This window comes from Branchiostoma belcheri, unplaced genomic scaffold (assembly GCF_001625305.1).
Source record: "Branchiostoma belcheri isolate BF01 breed outbred unplaced genomic scaffold, Haploidv18h27 scaffold707, whole genome shotgun sequence".
NCBI classification, from domain to species: domain Eukaryota; kingdom Metazoa; phylum Chordata; class Leptocardii; order Amphioxiformes; family Branchiostomatidae; genus Branchiostoma; species Branchiostoma belcheri.
In genome coordinates, this window is record NW_017804362.1 from 1 (window position 1) to 16,013 (window position 16,013).

At 40.6% G+C, this 16,013-nt stretch overlaps 2 protein-coding genes and 1 long non-coding RNA gene across 4 annotated transcripts; 2 read left to right on the forward strand and 1 right to left on the reverse strand.

Annotated features, from left to right (window-relative positions):
- Window positions 1-25: 25 nt before the first annotated feature.
- On the forward strand, window positions 26-1,603 carry LOC109484876. Its single transcript, XR_002141099.1, has 4 exons — window positions 26-57; window positions 322-423; window positions 661-719; window positions 1,177-1,603. It is a non-coding gene; the product is annotated as an uncharacterized LOC109484876 (long non-coding RNA).
- Window positions 1,604-1,717: 114 nt separating this feature from the next.
- Window positions 1,718-9,585, reverse strand: LOC109484875. 2 transcript variants are annotated; one of them, XM_019788233.1, is made up of 5 exons: window positions 9,529-9,585; window positions 7,860-8,584; window positions 7,400-7,518; window positions 6,389-6,495; window positions 1,718-5,957 (listed from the first exon to the last, which is right to left on the reverse strand). In XM_019788233.1, the coding sequence occupies exons 2-5, from the start codon at window positions 8,547-8,549 to the stop codon at window positions 2,650-2,652; spliced, it is 4,224 nt and encodes a 1,407-aa protein (XP_019643792.1). In that variant the 5' UTR covers window positions 8,550-8,584; window positions 9,529-9,585; the 3' UTR covers window positions 1,718-2,649. The 2 variants fall into 2 exon arrangements, with proteins under 2 accessions (XP_019643792.1, XP_019643790.1); XM_019788231.1 differs by having other exon boundaries at window positions 9,499-9,579.
- A 1,791-nt stretch (window positions 9,586-11,376) lies between these two features.
- Window positions 11,377-14,228, forward strand: LOC109484874 (toxin MIT1-like). Its single transcript, XM_019788230.1, has 3 exons — window positions 11,377-11,469; window positions 13,521-13,666; window positions 14,102-14,228. The coding sequence occupies exons 1-3, from the start codon at window positions 11,377-11,379 to the stop codon at window positions 14,226-14,228; spliced, it is 366 nt and encodes a 121-aa protein (XP_019643789.1).
- Window positions 14,229-16,013: the final 1,785 nt, after the last annotated feature.

Consider the following 16,013-nt stretch of genomic DNA (forward strand, 5'->3'; position numbering starts at 1 on the left):
GTGGTGCAGACTTGCTGGAGTCCTTTGCTGTACCCAACCTCTGGAGTGAATGAACATGTAAGGAGTATTTCTTTGCAATGGCATAAGAAACAAAACTTTGCTAAAATTCTACTCTGATATTTTTTCTAGAGATATGCTTACGGTGATGGCCATGACATGCCTGTCCTTTAATCTGTAATTTCTAGTCGCTCACAGCTGTAAATATAATAAATTTCATTCCAACTTGTCAGCTGCAGTTTCTTGTTCATACACATGTACTACTATTTGGGGGAAAATTCCTACATAGTTGCCTGTCTGACTTGTCTATTTTTCTCTCCTCAGATCAAAGAACTAGTGTCTGAGTATGGCTTAGTTGTCATTTCAAGAGCTGGGTCTAATCCTGAAAAGTTTATATATGAGTCAGACGTGTTGTCAAAATATAAGGTATGCAGCAGCTCAGTTATTTCATACTTTTAGTTATACTTACCTTTACTAATGGATACCTCAAATTCCTTAATACACAAAATATATCCTGGACTATGTACATATTACAGGTTTGATTTCTGAATATTGAAAATAGCAGAGCTTGCCTTTGCCTTCTTGCTTATTTAATATTCAATTATGTGTACAAATATTATTTACAGTATAATCAATGATCAAGTCATGATGCTTTTTATTCAGAGCAACATCCATCTAGTGACAGAATGGATTCAGAATGAGATAAGTGCCACAAAGATCAGGTAAGAAAAATAAAGTGTATCAAGTAGAACAGTATCACTTTTTCAAAGGGAACCTTGGCTTTAGATGTGTCATTTTTACCTTTGCAGAAGGAAAAACATATTGTTTTTGCCAGGTTTCTTCTTCCTCTTCTTCTGTAAACAAATAAGGTCAATGACCTGGACCGGATGTGACTGTCACTGTCACCATGGTAACTGGTGCTGTAGCAGACACTATGTGGTTGGTGTTGGGTTACATTATGTACATGTAGCAGGACATATATATGAATATGTTTGAGTGAAAATAAACAGGTTCTGTAGTTTGTTAGGTTAAACCATGTTAAGGTAAACATTTTGCAGTTGCTTTGCAAATGTTGCCTTTCTAGTTGTCATATTCTGTCTGTCAGGTGTTGTACGTTTGTCCTACCGAATTGTAAATGTTGTGAATTTAGAAAGTGATGCAAATTGTTCTATTTGTCAGGCGATCCCTGAAGCGGAAGGAAAGTGTGAGGTACCTGGTCCCTGACGCTGTCATTAACTACATCAAGGAACATCAGCTGTACCAGCCAGATACTGAGACATCCTGAGGAGGCAACATGTGGACATATCTGACACAGAACCGTTATAAATCTAGTTATACTGTAAGGCAGGTAGAAGAGACAACATACTATACAATATGAGGGTCATGCAAGTAAAGAGCCAAACCTATATTTGAAATTCCCACTCTTCCGACTTAGACGGCTTTTATGAATACACGAATGTTTCTGGAATTCAAAATTCGCTGCAGTGATAACTTAAGGTATTTTATCATGAATTGAGTTGGCACGCTATATCAGTTTTGTCATTATTATAAAGCTTGCTAAAATTTGAGGATTTTAAGTTGGTTAATTAAAGTGAATCAAGCATTTGCCTTCTGTGAAAGTAGCTCCATCTCATATTTTATAACTATAATGGTGTACTACACAAGTATGCTAACAAGAGATAAAGATAATATAATTATAAACGAATTGCACAGGTCTGCTTAATGCTTGCTCAAAACAAAAAGTTCAACAACTTTTTGTGAAGTTTAGAAGACAAAGAAATTAAATTGGTGTGGCCTTAATATCATGTATTCTTGTATTGAGTCTTGTTGCCATAAATACTGGCATAGAAGGGTTGCACAGGGTTCAAAAGCTTTGCATTCAGTAAAACTCTTTCAGATTGTGTCACTTCATGGCAAGCATGTATTCTAATGATATGGAATGTTTTTGTAATGACTATAAGCAATGAAATTCCTGTGATTTCCTGTCACATTCTCTGAAAATTAACTCCTGAATAAAAACATATTGTGTTTTGTTTACATTGTCACTCCGGACTACTACAACTGTTATGTGTGGGGTGGATTTGAATTGGATGTGTGTATGTGTGAATGAAAAACTAAAACGTGTGAATGAAAAAGTTCTCACAGCACAACACTATTTTACATGTAGATCTGAACATTTATAATATTTTGCCACTATTCACTCATTCTCAATCCTAGCTGTAAGCTGTAGGGACAGTATATGTCTATCCACAAAAGTTCATCATCTGTAGCGGTCCTCATCATAATCATTATTATTATTGCCATAACTACTATATACCATATTCAATAAGATCCAATAATATCTCAAACTGATTAAAAGTGTACACTGTTCAAAATGTTGGTGTGTTGTACAATAAAGTACACTTTTACCAATTGAAATTACTACAATACAGATGCAGATACCAGATATCTGTGTGCTTCAGTCCACCATTCAAATGCTTGTATCATTCTACAGAATATCTTAACAGAATATCTAATTTCAGTAATAAAGCTTCATCATCTTCTTGCCATGTTTTAGTTGTGCTGACAGTCGTCTAAATGTTTCTAACATGTACGTGTAACACAACAAACACAACTGAAAGTCTTCTAATGGAATATGATGAAAAAATATTCTTATCTGTTATCTGCAGTTTCTGTACTGGACATGGAAGATACTTTACTTAATAATGATAAAGCTAGATAATTAGATTCAATTGCTTTTATCGAAGGGTTACTTTCATCCTGACCGTAAACCAGCCTTGCCATGGCCAGGGCTTCTTGGCAGAGACTGGTGGCTTTCCTGCGGTCACCAAGTTTGTACCAGGTTGACCCCAGATTATTGAGTGAGGCAGCAATGTCAGAATGTGCGGTACCCTGACCATACATACCCCTGTACATCTGCAGTGCCTGTTCATAGTAGCTAATTGCTTTTCTATAATTACCCTGATGCCACCAGGCCGACCCCAGGTTGTTGAGTGTGTTGGCAATGTCAGGATGTTCTGTACCATAGATACTCCTGTACATCTGCAGTGCATGTTCATAGTAGCTGATTGCTTCAGCGTAATTACCTAGATGCCTCCAGGCTGTCCCCAGGTTGTTGAGTGACATGGCAATGTCAGGATGTTCTGTACCCTGACCATAGACACTCCTGTACATCTGGAGTGCCTGTTCATTATAGCCAACTGCTTTCCTGAAATCACCCAGGTGACTCCAGGCTTCTCCCAGATTATTGAGTAAGTTGGCAATGTCAGGATGTTCTGTCCTCTGGCCATAGATACTCCTGTACATCTGCAGTGCCTGTTCATAGTAGCTGATTGCTTTCCTGTTATCACCCAGGTCACCCCAGGCTCCCCCCAGGTTGATGAGTGAGCCTGCAATGTAAGGATGTGGTGTGCTCTGACCATAGATAGCCTTAAACATCTGCAGTGCCTGTTCAAAGTGACTGATTGCTTTCCTACTATCATCCAGGTCAAGCCAGGCTGATCCCAGGTTGTTGAGTGAGGTGGCAATCTCAGGATGCTCTCTACCCTGGCCATATATACGCCTTCTCATCTGCAGTGCCTGTTCATAGTAGCTGATTGCTTTTCTGTTATCACCCAGGTGGCGCCAGGCTGACCCCAGGTTGTTGAGTGACTTAGCAATCAAAGGATGTGCTATACCCTGACCATAGATACTCCTGTGCATCATTAATGCCTGCTCATGGTAGTTGGCTGCTTTTCTGTGATCACACAGGTCACTCCAGGCTGTGCCCAGGTTGTTGAGTGAGATGGCAATGTAAGGATGTGCTGTACCCTGACCGTAGTTACTCCTATCAATCTGCAGTGCCTGTTCATAGTAGCTGATTGCTTTCCTGTAATTGCCCAGTTTACTCCAGGTTTCCCCCAGGTTATTGAGCGAGATGGCAATATGAGGACGTGCTATATCTTGACCATAGATACTCCTGTGCATCTGCAGTGCCTGCTCATGGTAGCTGATTGCTTTCCTGTAATCACCCAGGTCACTCCAGGCTGACCCCAGGTTGTCGAATGAGGTGGCAATGTGAGCATGTGCTGTACCCAGACCATAGATACTCCTGTACATCTGCAGTGCCTGCTTATAGTAGCTGATTGCTTTCCTGTTATCACCCAGGTAATGCCAGGCTCCCCCCAGGTTGCTGAGTAAGAGGGCTGTGTCATGATGTCCTGTATTCTGACCATAGATACCCCTACACAATTGTAGTGCCCCTTTAGTGTAATCAATCGATTTTTGGTAGTCTCCCATTATAAGCCAAATAGATCCAAGGGTTCCAAGCAAGTCCATTTTCTCAGTATCTATTTGCTCATCCTTTTTCAAGGCCTCAAGGAAATAACTAATAGCCAGCTGATATTTGCAGACTTCTTGGTACATCATTCCACATACTTTTGAAGAATTATTATATAATTCTGGGAATGAATAGTGATTTGCTTTCCCTTCAGATGATTCAGACAAAACCTTCTTCAGGGGGATTGAAGTATAGTAGTATCTGAAAAGCTGTTTTTCATTTTGTATGTAGAAAACCGGTTTCAGCATATTTGTCTGTGCTTCACCATTGGTCTGTATGGATGATTCCTGTCCATGCTGTTCTGTTTCCATTGAGGCCATAGCTGACAGGTTTTCCTTCTGTCCACCATTTGCCATGTATGTTCTGAGCCTGAGTTCTGCTGAGATGCTGGTAAGCACTGTCAGGTGGTGTGCATTGTTGGGACTGATCACTTGTTGATTTTTCATTTCTTCTATTGTCTCCCAAACGGTGGTAGGTATGATGCCTGAAGACAGTGCCAAGCTGTCCACTGCTAAAGCTGGGAGGCGATAGAGTTCTTTCTTTACATCAATCAGCCTTGCTGTACATGTAATTGTTTCCTCATTGCGGATCCTTTTCATATTTTCCTTCCTGGTCTCTTGTGCCAGTTGTTGAGCCATTTTACCCCCATCAGCTTGCAGTATCTTCCATGTGATGTCCATGTATGTGTCAATCAAATCCTGGTCCCCTGCTATCAGGTATGGGTTTCTCAAGATGGTAGCAAGGTGATAGCCCTCCTTCAGGTATAGTGTGACATCATCTTGTAGTTTTAAAACCATGTGTTCTGGGGTGCAGATGAGTTCACTGGGTTGTTTGTTCTTAGTTCCCTGCCTGCCCAGTGGAGTCTTGCTTGCCTTTGGCATAGAGCCATCAAAAGCAAGCCCACGGGGTGTAACAGAGTCATAGTACCAGTTGTCAAGTGGATTCTCAGAGTGGAAGTCATTGAGAGGTTTTATTCCCAGTGCTGGGAGAATGGTTTCTCCCAGGTTAACCACCTTGAGGTGTAGATAGTGGGTGAGGTTACGGAAATACTCAAGACATTCTTCATTTTCTTCTTCTACCAAGATTGCAAACTCCAGGTCTGAGTATGGAGTTACCAGTCCTGTGGCCTGTGAACCCAAACCTATCAGAGCATACTTACAGGGAAGGGGACCCATTGGCCAAATGCACTCTTCTACAAGCAGGCTGATGAACGCCTTCCTTTGTTGTGAAATTCTCTCAAACAACTGCCTGACAGCCTGAGCTCGTTTTGCCTCTATCTCTTTGACACATGGGTCATCCTCTGCATGAACATAAGGATCCAGCTGCTGGTCAATGGTTTCCATCTCCAGCTTGATCTGGTCCCGCATCTCCTTCAGCTGTTTCTTGTGTTTTTCTGTGTTGTGTTGAGCTACACAATGAACATCTAACATACATTTCAGAAACAACCTGTCTACTTCTCTGATAGCTGTTTCTATGTTACCATTGAGGACTTGATCCTCTGACCTGGCTATTGCTGCGTTGTAGAGTGCTGCTGCTTTAACAAAGTCTCCCCCGTCTCCTGTCTGCTGACCTCGCTTACTGTAGACATCCCCCAACTTGCACAGGGGCTCCACCTCTCTCCGGTACTGCTGGGCTGTGGGGTCTTGTAGAGAAACTAAGATTTTAGCCTTTTGTTTAAGATGAAAATATTGAAAACAGTGCCACAAAGTGGGGAACTTGTTGTTAAGCAAACCACCTTAAATTCTCTAGAGTTCATACTAACTGATGAGATTAGTAACTATTATGGCCTAAAATTAAGGTTTACAAATAATACTTTCATTGGTTACGCTTGACATTTATAAACTGTTTGCCTCAGTCTGTGAAGTAGATTTTCAGATACTCTTGCATTTTGCAGACTGATTTTACTTGACATCATACTAGGCAAAGTACTGGACATGAACATATACTGTACACAATAGTATTCCTCAGCTATGACCCAGCATTTTTGTATCACTTATTCAAATAAAAAAAATATGTAACAGATAAAGCATTTCCATGTGAAGTGAAAAGAGTGCTAGCATATCAAATGCTTACCTCTCACATGTACCAACTTGAGTGCATCTGCAAAGTGCTGCTCTGCTGAGTCCAGGTCTGCCCTGGCAAGGGAGGAGTCTCCTTCCTTAAGATGGTTGGTGTATTCTCTAAAAAATAAAATAAAACTAGAAAGGCCAATATTTGCTTTGGAGCAAATATAGCGATGGGTTCACCACATTTTACCACATGGCAGGGAAAGAATGAGAAACACAAGGGAAAACAATGCTTTACATTGATATAACTATAGTATGAAGTAACATACAACTAAGACTACAACAGTTGGATAGCTATCCCCTACATTATTGGTTAGGATTGCATAATGCAAACTGTTGATTTTCAAGATAAAAAGAAGCGTTCATAGCCCGCATTCCAATGCTGGAGCAGGAAAGCTTAAAATACCTACCAAAACACTTGAATACAGACATACTGTCAGTATGGCATGGCTCTGTGCAGGTGTAAATGAAGTTAAGCCAGTTAAATCCCAACAGCCAATCAGCAAGGAGAATAGAGGAAAGCTGCATGCCTATTGGTTGATGCCTTGCATGCCATTGTGATGACTCATGTCCAAATGTGGTAAACACTGCACACTTACACAGTAATACATTAGCTATTACACAGCCAAAAAACTCAAATAAAACCATTCTAAAAGCCTGTATCACAATAATTTAAAAAACGCCTAGGGGTATTTGCCCACTGTACCTCCATACCAAATTTCAGGACCTTAGGCCCTAAAATGAAGAAGCTGAATCCATTTAAAGATATGGCAGGAGGAGAAGGAGGAGGAGGAGAAGAAGAAGAAGAAACATCAGAAAAAGCAATATGGTTTCACCACACCACTTCGTGGTGTGGTGAACCCATAATAAAGCAAATCAAAACAAAACAAAAGGTTTTTGGGACTTACATGAGGTGAACATTTTGATATTCTTTTATGGACTAGTATTTTTTCTGCATGGTGACTCAGATATGTAGATAGAGTTTGCTTGTCCTCTAGTTTGTAGTAAATTTCCCCACCTTGTACTGTCTGCAGCATGGAGATGTTGGTCCTGAGTGTCAGTTCTTGTGATGTTCTCAGACCGGTGCCTCATGTGTGGGCTTCTTTCTCTTGGTCTTGGTTTCTTTGATGATGGTTTCTGTATGATTTGAGCCATATTTGTCAATATCTACAATGCATTTGTTTGAGTACTACAATTGCTGCATGACATCGTATACTAGTATATGTAGTAACTGTTGTGTATGTATGATATCCCTGTTTGATATCTATGGCTTTGTATATCGCTTGATGTGATGGCCTTTATCGTTTATGTAAATGTTACTGATAATCATATCCTTCCTAAAAGTGGGGATCCCTAAGAACACCTCGAGAGTCCACACTGCTAACAGAAGTCTCTGGAAACAACTTTCTACATGACATGAAGACTGAGTACGATTGATTGATTGATTGATTGATTGATTGATTCCTAAAACTATTTACCCTTTTCACTGCTTCCCTGATTTTGTCCGTGTACCTGATGCGATGTTCCAGAGTCAGTTTTGTCGCAGGACCCCCACATGTCAGGGCCTTGCTGTACATGGCAGATGCCTTGGAGAACTGGGATACATCAGAGGTTGTCTTGCCTTTCTCAAGGTAGAAATCTCCAAGGGATTTTAGAACCTCAAGCTCCAAGAACATGTCACTGTTCGCAATTGCAGTAACTAACATGTCTGTGTAAGTCTGTTCAAAGGAATCTCTGACACTTCTGTCCAGTTTGTCACAAATCTCTGTCACCCTTAAGATATTACTGTCCGCAGTGCCCCAGTAGTCTGGTGACAACCACCGGAAGTGTGGACTGTACCCCTGTAGCAGTTGTCTGGAGAGTTTCTCCATGTAGCGGATACGATGTTCCACTGTTTCTCCCACGTCTGGATCTTTGCAGCGCAGTAAGGCAGCAGCATACAGAGCAGCAGCCTTGTCAAACTCTGTTGAATTTTTACTGAGCGTGCCTTTCTCAAGTTGCAGGTCTCCTAGACTTTTCAAAACTTCTACTTCTATAAAGTCATCCTTTCCAAGAATGGCTTCTCTCAGAGTCCTACCATACCCGACTTCTTGTCCATGTTGACTCTTGAGGCACAATTCCAATTTCTGTAGCTTGTTGGCTAGACTGGTCATCTTGGTTTCAGACATATTCCAGTTTTAATCCCTATACTACTGGTGTGAACCTTTAATAAGAGGAAAGAACAATTTGTTATAAATGACAAAATTTATTTAGTTCTGTCAAACCTCAGTAGCACAAACTGTCTAAATCTCACTTAACTTTACATGTAGATGTCTTAACTTGTCTAAATCTCACCTGGATGTCTGAGACGTGTCTTAAGGGGGCACACCCCAGTTTATTTTTTTTCTCAATTCGATTCTGCATACCCTCAACTCTAGCGACAGTCTCTTTCAGGAAATATCTCTTTTAAAAGCCAAAACACTGTGTTTGCAAGTGAAGGATATCCCTCTGGCTACGAGAACAATAGAATTTCAATTTCTTTCACCTCTCACATTTAAGTAAATTTTAAGGGGAAAAAGAATTTTTCGATGAAAAATGATGCCAAAAATTGACCATCTTCACATGGAATTAGACCCATCACCCAGAATTTAGCCACCAATATGACTTATATGGTCGGAAAGAGAAAACCCTTTATGTATTATCAAGAAAAGTATAAAGAAAATCCTAACACTGAGATTATCACAATAGCCCATCGCGCAAGGCATAGCAACAGCACCCCCAGAACGCATACAACGCATATCTAGGTCAAACCGAAGCACCGCGCTGAAGGCGAAAGGACACCCGGAAGTAAGCCTCGGGCCCGAAATCAATTTTCACCCAAAACACGCCACTAATGAATCTTACACTTTTCAGCCATGTTAGTAGTTAACACCATTTTGCAGCAGATTATGAGAAATGTTAACTCAAACATGAACCATAGGAACCCCTTCGTCACTTTTTTCCGAGCACTATACCTCGGAAGAATTGGTGTGTGCACCGTAAATTGTACATGGACGTCTGAGACACGTCTAAATCTCACCTGGATGTCTGAAACATTCTAAGTCACACCTGGATGTCCGAGGCATATCTTAAACTCACCTTGATGCCTGAGACTTGTCTAAATCTCACCTGGATGTCTGAGACTACACAGCTATAAACTTGGGTAGAGACTTGTCCGTGTTTCTCTCTGTACTGTGAGAGTTCCCCTCTGACTCAGGTACGTGGGACTTTCCATTATGTCATGCCTAGGTCAACATGCTTTTGCATAGCTAGACTGGAAGGCCTTGTGTTACCTGATATGTTTACACCATGGTTCACTGGACTCTATGAATGTTTACATACTGAAGGGATGGGGAACTTGTACATATGCATGGCGTTTTCTCACGGCCGGTTAAGCCAACCAATTACAGCCAACCTTGGTCCCAACCTACAGCTACCGCCTAGAAAAAAACTGCCAACCCTAGCCTTTTTTTGTGTACACCCAGCAAGGGACATAAATATTTCGAGCTGATCGACCTTTTCTAGCTCCATAATCTGACACCTGAGTGATGAAACATTGTACAATCGGGTTTACAACATTGATATTGAAAATATAGGAAACTGGAAACATAACATTTTTCCTGAGCCTTAGGGAATCAATTCTGATCATCTCCTCTAAACTATCTCCTCACCTCACCGGTCCCATAGCAGACTGTCCTGCCGTCGGGGCAATTAAACTGTCAACCAGACTTATCCACCCAGGGCGGTTCTCAGCTAGACTTGTCAGGTGACTCACATGCCAATAATGAAAATCCCTTCATACCATCTCAAACACAGACACCAGGGTAGCTTCATTTTTGGAAGTTTTATAATCAAAGCAAAATATTTTAATGTATTATGCACATTTTATTCATAGAAGGAACACATTTGTTCATAGCAATTTTGTGGCACAAAAGCTGCAGTCATAATTATACTTATTATATCATGCGTGTCATAACCATACATATCATATCATGCTCGGAAAACAACAGATTTTTCTAAGTACTAAATTATGAATATCTGTCAGTGAGAATTATACTTTTCCCCAACAAACATGATTTCAATAGACGTTAGAAACAACAGAATAAATAGATACATCTAAAGACATCACATCATATTATATATATATAACTTGTAGAAATACTGCCTAAAATCTCCAAGGATAATATTCTCAGATTTTGTCTTGATGTTATCCATTTTCATCATACGCTTGGCATCACCTAGCAGCCTTTGGAAATAAGAAAAATACGGTCACTGATTTAAGATGATCAGATAAATCAGGCATTTGATTAACTTAGGCTGGATCCCTATGTACATAAAACATTAAACGATTATCTACTTTATGCTACATGTTTTTTTTTATTTTATTTTGGGGTAAAAGTATAGTTATTACATTTATCAGTATCACACCCAAAACATACCTCCGTCCCGGTGTGTACGCATTTCACTTCGCCTCATCATGTTGAACTATGAAATGGTCCCCCAAATCATCGTCACTAGAACATCTTTAGAAGCCAATCATCATGATAGTAACTGCTTATACCATACGTCAATGAGTGGCATACCATTCCTAGACGTGTAAAGAGCATTAGAAATGTCAACACCAGAGAAAAGAGCAGACCAAAGACGGCAGTAACGATGAAATGATCACCGTGATTCAATTTAGTAGCTAATCATAAACATCTTAGATTCATACGTCATTGAGTGGCATACAATTCATAGACAAGACGTGTTTTATAAACTTCGCCATCAGAGATCTAGAAGAGAGGAGACGAAAGAGGGTAGTAACGATAAAAGATTTGAACGATGAAACGGTCCCTCCAATCATCGTCATTCAAAGCAGCCAATCATAAACATCTAAGTTTCATACGTCATTGAGTGGATTGCCATTCGTAGACGTGTAGATAGTGCGTTTGGAACTTCGCCAGAGAGAGGCGACCATTGCATCTTGCAGCAATGATGACAGTCGGCCAGGCTTTGCGTGTGGCCGTGGCAACGATTCTTTTCACCCAGTTTGTTGTTCAGGCATCAGGAGCCATTGTCATGACCGGGGTAAGTTTGTCCATCTGCTCATTTGCATAAACTGCCGCTTTATGCTGGGGTCACATGTCCAAACCGGGACCCGACCGGACAGCTTTCGGGAACGAAAAGTACGATGTAAAAGAGAAGAAAACACATATGTTTTAGAAACCAATCATTAGATACAAGTTGTGTTATATTCTTGATTTGTTGAATTATTACCTTTTCGTTGATGCAAACAGCCCGGCTGGGCCCCGGTTTGGAAATGTTATCTCAGCATTACTTGCTTTAATACTCGTTCCTAGACAAAAACTGGTGTCACACTTTGAATGCAATATTGTTGTGAACTTTCCGTATTATTATATTGCTGTCGGTTAATGACGGTTACGAATTATGGCCAGGTAATGAGATACGATCGAGAAAACAAGCAACTGGATTCTAACTCAAAATCTATCCATTCGCTTCAATAACTGTTTTTCTGGAGTGTTTCATTTTTGCCATAAGTAGTAATGTGGTTGTCAAGGTCTGGGTTTGGCAGCAGCATCGAACACTACATGTAGTATGCAAGCAGTTTAGTATACAGTACATGTGTACATGTATGTGTTAATTATAACGCCACAAACCTTTATATCATATACGCTTGTAGCTTTGATATGTTCCAGGGTAAGATCGTCACCTGTATGAACACGCGGTTCACGTCAAGCGAGTCATTAAAACCGTTATGGACCGTAAGGAGCTATTGAGGCCTGTCTGAACACCTCTTCGTTCACTTTAACGACGTCCATTTAGTGTTCTTGATGTGAAGAATACTGCAGCTGCAGTTACGTTATGTTCAGCCGCATGTGCAAAGAACCGATAAAGACCACAATTTTATATTTGTAACGAGTCTAGGTACTGAAATTGCCTATAATCATAGCAAGTGAATAATTCACGACAGTGAATCACACCGTAATCGCATACGTAAGTAACTGATTAATGAGGATAATTTCTCACTTATAATTCTCAAGACGTGGGGTTCTGTAATTACCTCTCTAGTCGAAACTTATTGACAATTTAGGGCAATTTTACGTCCAAATTGTTTGTTAGGCAGCGCTTTCGCCCCAATCATTTGTTTCACTGATGTGTAATTGAGAAAGCGCATTAGAATTCACATCAATGCGCACGTTGAAATGTTTTTCGTATCCCGAAGCAAGGTGAAACATGTAAGCTGGCCTTGTGGTTAGGGTTGTTGACATAAAATCTAAAGGTTCTGGGTTAGTATTCTTACCAGGCCCCAATGTTTTGTCGTTGGGAACGGCACTTAAGCTTCAACGTCTATTTTCTCAGAAGACTTAGTTGAAGATTAGGGGACGACTTAGTTGAAGATTAGGGGACGACTTAGTTGAAGATTAGGGGACGACTTAGTTGAAGATTAGGGGCGACTTTTTTTGAAGATTATGGACGATTTTGGTGACGATTATGGACGATTTTGTTGAACATTAGGGACGACTTTGGTGAAGATTATAATTAGAGACGTCATCTTGGATAAGACGTAAAGCCTTCACGAAGGTACACTTCTGAAACAAATGGCAAGCTGGTCTTGTGGTTAGGATTGTCGACTTCAAATCCGAAGATCCTAGGTTCGAATCTCTGGCAGACCTCGATTATTGTTGTGTCCTTAGGAAAGGCCGACTTTTCGATCAACTCAGGTGTAAATTAATACCTAGCTTTGGTCAGGTTAGGTTAGCCTGGACGTCCTCTCGGATAGGGCATAAAGCCGGAGATCCCGTGTTTGGGGAGAGCCACACCTCAAGCACGTTGAAGATCCCACCACAGAAAAATAATAAAAACCTTTTTAGAAAAGATTAGGGGTCCTTCCTGGTGTGAGTGGTTTAAACATAAAGTCCGGTCTATGGATTGACATCTTAAATTTACGTATACGTGGAGATTTGCATCAAGCTTGTGCAAATTTATAACGTCATGTCCCACATATATTTTATTATGGTGTCTCATAAGCCCACACGGGTTGGGCGCATAACGCGCAAGACACGTTCATTCATTCATTGTTCATTTATTCATTCGTTCATTTATTCGTTCATTCACAGGTGTGCCAAAATGACGTGGAGTGCATTGCAGAGCGAGGTCAGGGGTCATGCTGTGCGCCCTTCGTCACATCCGGGATACTTTCCGGCATCCCCGTCTGCAAACCACCTGCCACTGAGGGGGACGACTGTCACCTCATCACTGAAGCGTTAGTTTAAACTTAGTTATCTCATATTTGCTGACAGCTAACACATCGCAGTCGTCCCTCATGATAAGTAAGACATCTGGAGCATAGTTACTCTTCAAGCAGTAATGTGTGTATTCATACGTACATACATATAACGTTACATGTAACGTTACATACACACAGACAGACATACAAACGCTACCAAAAAGCAAAGTTTACAGAGGCTAAATGTTGTTCACTGACTGAATTAAGTTCTAAACAGGAACTAAGCTCTACTCTCCAAGCAGAGGTTTGGGCATTGGCTTAGATTGGGCCTGTTTTTAGGCTTTTTTATCAGGCTTTCTTTTTGTACTGGTGTCTTTTTAAACAAAAAAATGTTTGACCAAAACGCATTGAGGCTTATTAACTCGATCGACGCGTTAATAAAACTATGTGTTTTTGTGTTTGTCTCTACAGGTTCATCCCGTACCCGCACACCGGTCCCCGGTACTACTGGCAGTGCCCTTGCGGGACGGGTCTGAGGTGCATTCCCGTCAGACGAGGCGAAGTCATCGGCAAATGCTGGCGGCTGAGACGTGGCTAACTTGGCAAATGAGTTGGAATATGAGTAGTACGAAAATTCATGCGCGCACGGATGTCATCAATATACTAATCAAATCAACATGGCCTTATTCAGAGGTTAAAACACCACCGTTGATAAATAAAAAGTAATAAACATAATAATCATGCACAACAAACCAGACACTAGACTTGGTTGCAAGGAGTGACAATGGGCTTTAATCTATGAGAATAAAATTACAACTTTGCTTGAGAATAGTACAACACGTTAGTCAGAACTTTGTAAGTGAATGGTTGGCTCCAGTGAAACATCATTATATCAGGGACAACATGGTTTTTAATAAATGGCAATCCAAATATTGCCCATTGGAAAGCTTAGTAAAATTCTATATTGCTATTCTACTCTACTCTACTCTGTTATTGTATTTTAACTTTAATCTACGGATACTATATAATATATGGATGACATCCTCTGGGAACCCAAAACTGATGTGAGGGTGCGAATATATAATAATAAAAAAACGTTTGGCCCCCAAAAAGTTGCCTTCATTATGAAATCTACGTGGTCATAAAGGTTGAACAAACACCAAACTTCACATTTTCTTCTTTTCCTGAATTGATTCCCGTATTCTATGACATTACGTTAGTATCGTTTTCCAATACTTTAATACTTTTTCTTTGCAGCATACGACATATATTCGCTCATTTTGTACGGTTTACAGTATGGTCGAAAACTTTTTTTGGGGGGAAACGGACGAAAATGTTTACTTTGAAGCAAACCTTGCACCATTGAAGAGTACAATGTATATATCTATCTCTGAACTCATAGCGACAGCAATCGATGGGAACAACAATGTGATTGGCAGGACAGGGCTGAACGGTCTCTTTCTTCACCTTTCCAAAGGCATTTTCCCTGGCACCCGAATGCTGATCATGAGTGGGATTTTATAATAACACTGGATGAAATATATCTGTCCATCAGAGGACGTTTTCCTTGGTCAATCATATTCTCTACCTAATGACAGTCCTGAAAGAAGCGGCAGGCCACTAAGGTTTCGTTAACTGAAAACGCTGTTGCACAAAATGTATCAAATATAATAATTGTTCGCTGTAACGTTAGAGGGCTTTGGCTTTGTCATAGCTGTGCGGCATGCGGTGTATCTTATTACAGCCGGTGGGCGCTACCAAACCAAGTGCACAGAGGGGAGGCAAAATCCACAACGAACTATTTTGATGAGTCTGTAATACTTTATCATGATAAAACCCAGTGAAGGTAACGCTAGATGGATGTTTCTAGCTAAAGTGTAATCGCTTTGTAACGTTACTGACTGTTGACGTGTTGTCGTGCTCACTGTGACAATGACCTCAACGTGTGATAATGCATGCCAAGTTGAGCCAGTCCCATCCAGCCCATCGGCCATTCACCTCTATCGTCCATTTTGACAAGACTTTTCTCAAGACATCTCTAGAAAAAAAGTCAGTTGATGCTAGATCTTCAAATTGTGGATAACGCCTTGAGTGATTTCATGATGGCTGCCGTCTGATTCTTCTGATCGCAGTTCAAGTGGCTCACCAGTTGAGTCCAAACAACTCTGTGGTTAGTTAGTTTTTCGTGACTGGTTGTTTTTCCTGCCGAAAACGGAGCAAAAGGACAAGATGTCTAGCCTGTGCTTGGAAAGGTATTATCCAGTCTATTACCTATCTAACCTACATTGATCTTTCTTGCAGGTAATCACGGAAGGTAGGTTGATAAACTTTGCGTCAACGTTGAATCATTACTAGCGTTATGGGGAGGGGGCAGGAACAAAAT

Bases quoted from the DNA above. Each gene is read 5' to 3' on its own strand.
- LOC109484874 (XM_019788230.1), top strand. From the start codon at position 11,377: ATGACAGTCGGCCAGGCTTTGCGTGTGGCCGTGGCAACGATTCTTTTC. The intron at 11,470-13,520 runs GTAAGTTTGTCC...GTTCATTCACAG, and splicing joins GAGCCATTGTCATGACCGGG to GTGTGCCAAAATGACGTGGA. The intron at 13,667-14,101 runs GTTAGTTTAAAC...TTGTCTCTACAG, and splicing joins TGTCACCTCATCACTGAAGC to GTTCATCCCGTACCCGCACA.
- LOC109484875 (XM_019788233.1), bottom strand. From the start codon at position 8,549: ATGTCTGAAACCAAGATGACCAGTCTAGCCAACAAGCTACAGAAATTG. The intron at 6,496-7,399 runs GTGGGGAAATTT...TTTATTTTTTAG, and splicing joins CATGCTGCAGACAGTACAAG to AGAATACACCAACCATCTTA. The intron at 5,958-6,388 runs GTAAGCATTTGA...TTTCTCTACAAG, and splicing joins CAAGTTGGTACATGTGAGAG to ACCCCACAGCCCAGCAGTAC.